We start from the raw sequence: 11,499 nt of genomic DNA on the forward strand, positions 1-11,499 counted from the left end.
GTTTTCATAATATTTGCACAGGTTTGATTTAAAGGAAGTCCCATGTTGTTCCAGAATAAGAGTCTTGGTTGCAGCAAATCTGAAGTGAGCTTAGCTGGAGGAGGGAACACGTTACATACAGGACGCTACATAGTACAGAGAATTGTGGGTAGGGGCTACCTTAATGCAATGAGGCATCCCTAACAGATTAATCCAGCCATGGCATCAGTGTGATAACTTTGTTTTGATGATTCTAACAATATTTACAAAAATATTACTAAATACTTGACAAAATCCATGTAAAATTAACCAAATAGAGAAATAGTTCTGATCATGTTCATTATGTTCATCAGGATGACAGTGTAGCTCGCTCCCTGGAAAATTCCATGGAAAATTGAATTCAATTGTACATTCTTGCTTCTTGATGCTGCATTGCAGCAGCCACAGGTTTTTAAACACACACACACACACACACACACACACACACACACACACACACACACACACACACACACACACACACACACACACACACAACACACACACACACACACATTGTATAGAAAGTCCTGCGAAAAGAAGGTCTAGGTTCTCCCATGAGTCAACAGGATGAAGGACTCCTCTTCCTCTTTTTCTGACCGATGTAACGCACTGAGATGAAGGAGATGAGCTTTGTTCCACATGTTGTCTTCACTCTGATGCGTTGTTACAGTAACAGAGATGTCCTGCTTAAATATATGATGATGCAACACTTTGCTCTGCATCATTGTTCATTAGTGAATTATCTCATGCACACCCATCAGCCCACTGGGTGAAAATCATACGGTCAGAATCTCATCCCATAGACTGTATTACGGCCAACATATGTTTTCTTTTTTTATATACTCTTCCAGCTGCTCGAGATCGGAGCAGCTCCAGCTTTTGAGTTTCCAGCCTTCATCTTTTCTTTCAGATCCTGAGCGGAAAACTGTTCCAACTTGAACCGTATCGTTCTGTAAGTGGAAAACATCTGGCGACTTGTTTTAATGAAGGTCATGAACAAGGCAGCCTCCTGCCTGAACACCGTCATCATCATCATCATCATCATCATCATCATCATCATCATCATCATCATCATCATCATCATCCTCGTCCTCTTGTGGTTTTAATCTTTAGCCCTAAAACTCCCTTCTCCTTAACTTTTTTTAAATCTCACCTCAAATAATTTGCCACAAAAACTAACAAACATTTCTGATAATTTCACGTTTCATTCCTGTTTTCTCATCAGGGTATCTGATGTCCTAAAACCTCAATGTTAAACTTTTTCCTCAACGCAGCTCTTCTGAAACTTTATTTATTGAATGTTGTAGGAGATGAGTCATTGTACTGTCACTGCTTAGGGGAGAAAAAAGAGACCACGTTATATATATAACTAAAAACTCAGGCTAAGAGAGTGGAAGTAAAACAAGTGGCTTAAGTACACAAGAATGTACAGCAGGGCAGCTGCTTGTGGCCTTCTGATTGCCCCCTGGAGGCAAAAGGACATCTAAGGCAGAGAGGTAAAACTAAAAGTGTGAGGAAGTGAGTCCATTGTTCAAAGGCGGGGGGGTAAGAAAAGACAAGAATGGTCAGATTGAAGCCCAATGGGATGAGTGGAGAGGACGACAGTTACCCACGAGCAGCTAGAGGGCCTCACTGATGTTTTTAGTGCTCTGCTGTCCTGAAATATGAAGAAGCTATAGGTTGAATTTATAAAAGTGACTTTACATTATGATGACTAATGCTGCTGATCTGCAAGTCAGAAGTTGCCACGGACACAACGCTGCACGCTTAACTGTTCGGCTGTCAGCACTTTATTCACTTCAGCGAGCTGTCCCCGTGTTAAACTGAAGGTCGGGGAGTCATAGCAGGATATACTGAACTGCACGTCTGCTGTTTCATACAATGTGTCTGTATGTGTGAGTGAAATCCAAGTCAAGGTGCTTACTTTAGGAACACCTGGATATATTACACCAAGGTGACACGAGGAATAAGATCCCTTTTGTTTGGAGGGAGAGAACTAAAAAAAATGACTTTGACTCTTTGACAGGCTTTTAAAATGCACAAATCTGTCAACGGAGGGGAATACTTTTATAGATTACTCACTGCAGTGACTTGTAGCATCATTTTGCTCTTCCCTGAATATGTAAATCTGGTTTTGGGATATAATTTCCTTTAGCAGTTCAAACATAAGGCCTGTGTTTCACCATTTGAGGGTAAAAAGTGTGATATGTCTGTGTGGCAGTGGGGCTGCAGATTGTTGGATTTGCAGTGACAGCCCCTGTGTCACAGCCATGATGCAATCCTTCGGGTTTTGATCATCATTGAGTCAGAGAACATTCAGCTTTCTGTGTCAGTCAGTCTGGTGCGCTGATGAGCCAGAGCTGCACAACTTCCAGAATCACATGACGTTACGATGAAACTTTAATTTCCACATCAAACATTCTAGGTTGTTCAGCTTTAAGATGCCAGAAAAGAACCCGAGAATTTGTGCAAAATTTTGCTCTTCCTTGGTCGTCTGGCCTAGATCTCTAACTGGTAGCAGGAGGAGGCTGGCTGATGACATCACTCCTACAGTACCTCTGATGTCACTGGGATATTTCAGGTAAATTTGGAGCGAGATGACAAAGCACTTATAATTTTCCTGCAGTCAGCTGCAATACTTAAAGACGAATGGGTGATAAGAACAAGTGTAAAAAAACACAAAGAAACAAACACAAACTGGATCCACTGTCAGCTTTAAATATATCTTCCCTCTGGGGAGGGGAGGTGGGGGGGGGGATATATGCTTTCGCTCACATGCTTTCTGGGCTTTTCTCTGTCTCACTGAAAGCTCTGATTCTTGATGCAGAAGACTGAACTTTATGAATAAGCGCCCAGAGTGCCATTACATGTTCTGAAAGAGCAGATGAATGAATGGCACCTTGAGAAATAATGGCTATATGGTCTTATGGTTTCTGAATTAGGCCACATGGAGTCACAGTTTTAGGGCAAATACTGTACCGCATGAAAATATCATCGGATTGGAAAGACGTGTGTGCAGCACTGTGAATAATCGCGCCGACGCCGGTTTCTCTCTTCTCTTCATTGATGAGTTGAGATGACCTTGATGTAAAGTTCAAAGACGACAGGCAGCACTTCTCTCGGTCGACAGTTCCCCTGTTGGTTCACTGCTGCGAGGCCTCGCTCCTCTCATGCGGCGAATGTCGGCAGCGAGGAAGCATGAGGGGAAGAGGATGCCCAGGGTCTCCTCTAGCCCCCCCGCCCCCCCATCCTCAACCGATCATCCTAGCGTTGCAGACTCACGTCTGTGTGGAGTGAGAGAAGAACCAGCAGCTGAGCTGAATGCAGTTTTCTGCAGCTTTAGTTATTTTGCGTTTTGTGCGTGAGGTCCATCAGTGTAAGAACAGCCTCTGCAGTAACAACCAGGATCCACAATGATGTGCATTCAGGCAGACCAGCTGTGACTAGCTTGCAGCTATGCAACACTCTTGCATGCTCTTACACACACACACACACACACACACACACACACACACACACACACACACACACACACACACACACACACACACACACACACACACACACACACATACACACACATAGTCAGACACAGTCCTAAATGGGGAGTGTGACACATTAATATTATGAAAAAATAAATATACTTATAAATGTTGATTTTTAAAAAAATATTTGTAATTACAAACAAGCCTTTTGGTTTTTACATAAGGATGACTAAGGATAACTTAATGTAAGTATAATAACCAGCATGATCACCCTGGCTGACAAGTAAATAACTGTTTATTGAAAGCCATTAGTAAACAATGATTGATCCTTCCATTAGATACGTTTTGGCTTAATAACACTTAATAACACTTAATAAAGTGTTTTCTAGAAACCCATTACGTAGTGAGTCCAGTTTGAACCATATGCATCATTTGGACTTTGGCACAACCTGCCTGTTATATCATATTTATTTTTAAATTATTAACAGGGTTGTCCCCCTGTGGGACCTAAATGATGAGGGAACCAATGCTGGCCCGGTTAGGTTTCTGCCAGGAAACATTTACTGATGCTAGCGCTGAAAGCTGAATGTTTTGCTATTTGTTGTTCACTATTGGTCGAGTTTAGTGACTAACTCCACCAATAGTGTTTTAAACTAAATGAAATAAAATAGAGTATCCATCCATCCATCTTCAACTGCTTATATCGTACTTCCCTCTCCCCAGACACCTCCTCCAGCTCCTCTGGGGGGTGTCTCGATGTGTTCTCAACAGGACAACATCGTCTGCAAAAAGCAGAGATGAAATCCTTTGGTCCCCAAACCGGAGTCTCTCCGGATCCTGGCTGCACCTAGAAATTCTGTCCACAAAGATTATGAACAGAACCGGTGATAGGGGGCAGTCCTGAGGATTTCCCAACATGCGCCTGGAACAGGTCTGACTTACTGCAGACAATGCAAACCAAGCAGAGACAGAGATGTAAAAGTTACATTATGGCACTACAGTATTTTATTTCATTATGTGTTGTTTTTATGTCCTGTAAATGTTTCTGGTGAGTCTTAAGGAATAGTACTTTCATATTTAGAGTACTAATGGCATTAAAATGAACTCAAATGACAATTATAGATGGAAAATTTGTAAATAATGACCTATGAATAATTCCGCTTTCAAACAGCCTCACGGAACCAACGTGTTTGTAATGTGAGGACTACCTGTGATATAAAATCCTTCATCTTGAATAAATATAGAATCATGTTTTAGATGTCATGCTTCCTTTAATCCTGGTGTGACCCACAAAAAGAGATGATATTATCTTCTAAATATGTAAATACAGTAACAACAATGCGGATCTCCCCGTGAGGCCACATTATACTCTGAGCTCTCCACACACCTGAAAAAGACTGAACCGCAGGTGTCTCCTTCAAGCGCTGCCGTTGTTCTCTGCAGGAGATGATTAACAGTAGTGGATAAATTGCAGACATGTTTTCATTTCCCCTGGTTAAAAATACATGGAAGAAGGACTTGAATTCCAGTTGGGGTGACAGAGGGAACAAAACCACTCAGCAGTTCTGAGCCAGAGCACCTGGAGCCGGGCTCTGGTTACAGCGCTGTGGTTCTTACCCGCTCTGCGGAACCAAACAATTCAGCAAGGACAAGTCGTCACATCAGCGCTGCACTGATCACAATCACGTTTATGGTCGTATTGTGTGTCAGCTTTAGTCGTCTCAAATCTTCTTTTCTTCCTAAACCTGTGGGTTTCTTGACGTTTGACATTCAAGTCATTGCATCAAGACCAGATATGAGCATTGGACCTTATCTATCTATCTATCTATCTATCTATCTATCTATCTATCTATCTATCTATCTATCTATCTATCTATCTATCTATCTATCTATCTATCTATCTATCTATCTATCTATCTATCTATCTATCTATCTATCTATCTATCTATCTATCTATCTATCTATCTATCTATCTATCTATCTATCTATCTATCTATCTATCTATCTAAAGATCATGTAAACACTTTGTTTTAGGGAGGCGGAGGAATCTTATTGGGTTTCTTCTCTTTTTGTAGAAAATAAATCCACACATTTTTTTAGTCACTTCAGAGAGATTATTTGAGCTTTAACGTGATTCTGCAACAGCAACCCCCCCCACCCCCGTAACAGCCATGTATGCTGCAAAGCAAATTTTAAACAGCTGCCATGTCCATTTCTATGCCTCCTCAACGTCATGCAATTTGTAAGTAAAGTGAGGTTTTTTTTAGCACTCCAGCTCTCAACCTGTAATTGCCTTTGCCTCCTGGGATACACAAGAATTATGGGTCAGACTAAAAGCCTCTGGGTGGAATTCACGGTAGTTTCCTAAAATGCATGACAAATCCCAGACAGGTACAGGGCCAATTCCACAAGGCAGTGTGTAAAAATAGTAAGTATAATGGTACAGGTTTTGCCCTGTGAAATGTCAGCAGACTACACGTGTGGATTAAAGTGGTAACCTTACCCTATGACGTAAATTACACATTATACACATTCAATGGAGATAAAAATATGAATCCCACCACGACAAATTGTTCTCACACCTCCTAAGAAACCATTATTTTACAGAATGTTTTACACTCTTCAAAGGCTCAAATGAGTGTAGAGCGTATGATTCTACATCGTGAATTTATTTACTGAGTTTCTGAAGAGCAGTCACACCTCAGAGAGCTCTGAAAAACTAACTGGTAGAATTAGGGATTCATGAGGTGCTGTGCTGCTGAAGCTCCTCTGAAAACAACAGCCACGCACACAGCATGTTAAAATCTGTTATCTTGACCTTATTGCACAACTGGTGACATGAAGCTTCAACAATCACAATGCATGATTTACTGCGGTGGACTTGTTGTTTTTATCAACAAATAACTGAGTAATAGGCTAATAAAACAATTATGGTGTATTTTCAAGTTGTTAACAAAGAAGCAGAGAATCTTATTATATTAGAAACAGTTTGACATCATATAAAACCCTTAGAAATAAAATCAATAGAGTGACACAAGTCTTCAAGAAGGACTAAATGCAATCAGAACTGGTTGAATTTTAACATCCATCACGTTGTGGTAACTCGATTCGTCCACTTGGTGGCAGTACTGAGCTGCCTAAAGAATATTAGAAATAACAATCACTCCGTCTGCAGCTGAGCAGCAGAACATCTCAACGTCAGGTAAGAAACTGCTGGTTACAATCTTAATTTATACTGGTAATGATCTGGTGATGACAGCACATTAATTATTTCATCAACTAACAGAATTTAAGATAAAATTATTATTATTATTATTATTATTATTATTATTATTATTATTGTTACTTTTTTATGATTACAGTATTACTTTTTTGGTGTTGATTTTTTTTTTTGTTTAATAAAAAGAGCAAAATTTGCACAATGATTACTTTTTTCTATAGTGCTACTGATCTTTAGATTTTGGATACAGAATTTACATTATAGCAGGAATTAATCATTATTTTGTGAAATTCAAGATGCAATTCATAATCATTGACAAAGAAATCAACAGATCATGATAATGATGAAAAAATATATTTGTTAACATGTTATTCTGAGAAATTCTCACTCATGTTTTAAACCATCATGATACGTGGATGAACCAGACGTGCAGACCTGTGATTAATTCTCAGTGGGCTCCTTTGAGTTTGGATCTTTCTATGTGTCCCTTGAGCTGTAAGCCGTTTAATACTAAAGGCACACATTCAAATGTTTACTGGAGGGAATGAAAGGTAGTAAACATCAGACCTTGTTGGCACGCCAAATCAGAGAATGAGCAGCAACAGAGCAGTTGAATTATGGGGTGCACGAATATAAAAAAGAGAAGAGCTGATTGGACAGGTATTTATTACTGAGCTTGATTCAATATCACCTGAGGTTATGACCTATTCAGCATCTGATTTAAAAAGAAATCTTCATTTTCTAAAGTTAATAACTAATTTCTCTCACTGCGTTGATCTTGAAATAACCTATTAACCTACTTTTTTTTTTTAAAAACTACCAAAACAAGATCATCATAAACAAGTTTCTGGTTTAAAGGTTCCAAAATTTTTCAATGTCTCCTAAACAAGAGCATTCGTTTTATTTTTGATGCACTGGCGCCTGTTGGTGGCGCTAGATGGAGGCGGGACAAAGCAGTCTATTTCTTCTATCAGGAGGTTTGTCAACCCCCCCCCCCCCCAAAAAAAAAAAAAAAATCAGATAACAGGTTAAGATTCTACTCGGGTTCTAGCATTGGTTCAATGTTGCCCCCTTTTCTACTCCCCAAAGACACAAAGGTGATGACGAACCACAGAAAGTCTTTGTGGAAAAACATTACAGGGGGTTACCCTGGAAACCATCGTCGTCATGGAGACTGCCTCACAAGGCGGGCTGGGCGAGCACGAAGCGGGATGCTCTGCACGTGCTTCCTCTCTAAATCCACGCTGTTTTCATCCCGTCATCCCATCATATGTGCTCCAACACAACACAGCGAGTCACACATAGTGGACTGCACCTTTAGTCACAGCTGACAAGGACATGTCGAGTCGTCGTCACTTCATCTGTATTTATTTAATATAGGATGTATAGACATAATAAAAAATACAATTCTACAAGAATTCCAACTCATAACTTTTGATAAGCCTCAATATCAACACCACTCTGTGTGTTACTACCCGAATAATAATCCGAACAAGACTCAGAGTCTAACATCTTGAAGGGTTATGATATTAAATAAAACATAAACAGACATCTGTCTATATAAATTACCGTACTGGACAAGGAAAATCTTCTTTCCACGAAGCACAAGACGTGTTTTTTTTCTTTCTTTTTTTTTCTAGGATTGGCGGATAGATGCAATAAAGTAGATTATACTCTACACGTGTATTCCAGCCATCAACACCAACAGCTTTGGCTTTAACATCTAGATATGTAGGCGTAATGTGGCACAACACACAACAAAACTGTTTCAACAAGCCACTGATTTGAGATGAACTGTTTCCTTCTGACAACACACTGGTGTCAAAATAAATACACCTTCCATTGCCAGTGCTCTATAATAATACTTCTGGATCTCTGAGAAATACTTAGAGGTGGAAAAATCTACATTGGAAATAAGTAAAAATCACAAATTCTCGTCTGTTTGAATGAGACAAAAACGACTTGTTTAAACGAACATCTATGCAGACCTTCACCCACAGATATGGACCGACACGTTAAGACTATAAAAATAATATATTATAGCTACTTTTTTTCCCGTCATGCTTCACACATGATCCGGTTTTACACGTCCGTGAAGATTTTCTTGATGTTCACGCAATTCTGGTTGTTCTCCGTGGTGAAGTTGGGGGGCTTGAACGCACTGGTGATGCCCTCCTCCGTCACCATGTACTCAGACTTGCTGAGGGATGAGGAGCTACACGACCTCATCAGCTCCTCTGAGGGGAGGTGCTCACAGCTCCCTACATTCATGTAGTGAGGCTGCTCCTCTCCGTCAGTCTCCCTGTGGTAAAAATAATTAAAATTGGAAACAATCACTGGCACGGGTAAGGCAATGGTCAGCACCCCTGCTATTGCGCACAGCGACCCCACTATTTTCCCACCAATGGTCACGGGATGCATGTCCCCGTATCCCACCGTGGTCATGGTGACCACAGCCCACCAAAACGCATCTGGGATGCTGGTGAAACTGGACGATGGATCGTCCGCTTCTGCAAAGTAAACCGCGCTGGAGAAGAGAATAACTCCAATGAAAAGGAAAAAGATGAGTAATCCGAGCTCCCGCATGCTCGCCTTGAGGGTCTGCCCCAAAATCTGAAGTCCCTTAGAATGTCGTGACAGTTTAAAAATGCGAAACACTCTAACCAGTCTAATCACCCTCAGGATGGCGAGAGACATCGCCTGTTGGCCGCTGTTGGTCTCCTTCTCCGCCAGCTCGGTCCCTAAAGTGATGAAGTAAGGGATGATGGCGACGATGTCGATGATGTTCATGATGTTTTTGGAGAAGGAGGCTTTGCTGGGGCAGGCGAAAAACCTCACCAGCAACTCGAATGAGAACCATATGATACACAGAGTCTCTATCACGAAGAACGGGTCAGTGAATGGGCTTTGCGCATGGGGCGCAGTGCCATTGACAAGAGTGGGCGCCACCGTGGCTTGGTCTCTCTCATCCCGGAATTCCGGGAGGGTCTCCATACAGAAAATAACGATTGAAATCAATATGACAAGCACCGAAACGATGGCTATCCCCCTTGCTGGCCCGGAGCTTTCAGGATACTCAAACAAAAGCCAAACCTGCTTTTGGAAATCACATTTGGGTAATACGCGCTCCTCTTCTTTGATAAAACCTTCATCGTCACGGAATTTCTCCATCGCCTCTTCGCCGAGTTGGTAAAACCTGATCTCCTCTGAGAAAATATCAATGGGAACATTAACAGGTCTCCGTATTCGTCCCCCTGATTGGTAGTAGTAAAGGATGGCATCGAAGCTGGGTCTGTTCCTGTCAAAGAAGTACTCGTTCCTCAGCGGGTCAAAGAAGCGCATCCTTTTCCTGGGGTCCCCCAGCAGCGTGTCTGGGAACTGGTTGAAAGTTTTTAGTTGCGTTTCAAAGCGCAAACCCGAAATGTTGATCACCACCCTCTCGCAGCATCCTTGGCGGCTGCGCTCGTATCGATCCACCGACAGGTGAGGCGCCGACAGCACGGCGGACTCCTCCAGCATGTTTTCCACCGTCATGACGCCCGTCTCTGCGTCCACATACCCCCGGATGTCTGTGGAGTTGCTGCCCCTGTGTCTGGTGGACGAGGGCGAGTGGTTCACACTGTATGTGGACTCATCCATACAGGTGGTTGTCGAGTCTGGAGCGGCGGTGTGTGTGTGCGCGCCACGCCTCCTCCAAAGCCAAAGCCTACCGCTTTGGAGAGCTGGAGTCGACGCCACTCACATGTCGTTTAACCATCGCTCCTCTGTGGGTATATCCACGCACTGAAGCGCCGCGCTCCACTCTGATTCCTCCTTAATAAATAAATTTAAAAAAAATAGTTGACACCGCCCACGGCGCGCATATGTCGGACATACGTCCACAACCCGTCCGGTCGGAAATGAACTTCACACTTAGTGTCAAGTTAATCACTGATGGACACAGTTTGATCCAAGCGCGCAACACATCAACGAATCAGGTCCATGCATGTTTCATCCAAGTTGGATTATTTGGATGTAAATTCCCTGAATAAAGACATGAATGTTGTCAAAAGATCAGTCCTTCATTATTTGGAGTAAATAAAGACTGACAGTGAGTCTTCCATCTATGACGCTGTGATGGAATAATGTCTCCGGACACTGGAAATGAAGCTGATCTGATGCGTTCGTGTGGTTTTGTTGTTGTTGTTGTTGTTGTTGTTTTCGGGCTGAGCTGAACAATCTGTTGTTGCGTCGTGATTCTCAGGATATCTGATGTTCTAAAACGATGAAACAGAAAATGAATGAGTCCCCATTGTTTGTGTGACTGAGGTGTTGTTGCTCTCCGAGGTTCTGAAATCAACGTGCGCTCCTCCTTCAGGGTTCAGGGTTCAATCTGAAGATGTTCTTGATACCAACTCTTATCCAGGCACAGACACACACACACACACACACACACACACACACACACACACACACACACACACACACACACACACACACACACACACACACACACACACACACACACACACACACTTACACACACACACAAACGTTGCCCTTTTGTTCGCTCCGTGATTAACGAGGGAAATTCAAACCGGTGATTGTTTGTAATTCACGCCGCTCGGATTCATCAGAGGAGTCTCTCAGGTCTCAGCACTAATCAGTTCAGGTTGGATGCAGCTCTAAAGCACAATGAACACGTTATTTATTTAAATTGTGAATGTGATTTAATTCAACACGTCTACTTCAAAGCAGACCCATAATACTGGTTTGCATCTCTTGTGAAACAAT

At 42.0% G+C, this 11,499-nt stretch overlaps 1 protein-coding gene across 1 annotated transcript; it reads right to left on the reverse strand.

Annotated features, from left to right (window-relative positions):
- Positions 1–8,040: 8,040 nt before the first annotated feature.
- Positions 8,041–10,510, reverse strand: LOC137595301 (potassium voltage-gated channel subfamily A member 3-like). The gene has a single exon (XM_068315298.1). It carries the CDS (start codon positions 10,363–10,365, stop codon positions 8,809–8,811), a length of 1,557 nt encoding a protein of 518 aa, XP_068171399.1. The 5' UTR covers positions 10,366–10,510; the 3' UTR covers positions 8,041–8,808.
- Positions 10,511–11,499: the final 989 nt, after the last annotated feature.

The sequence above is a fragment of the Antennarius striatus genome, chromosome 5, assembly GCF_040054535.1.
Source record: "Antennarius striatus isolate MH-2024 chromosome 5, ASM4005453v1, whole genome shotgun sequence".
Taxonomy (NCBI): Eukaryota; Metazoa; Chordata; class Actinopteri; order Lophiiformes; family Antennariidae; genus Antennarius; species Antennarius striatus.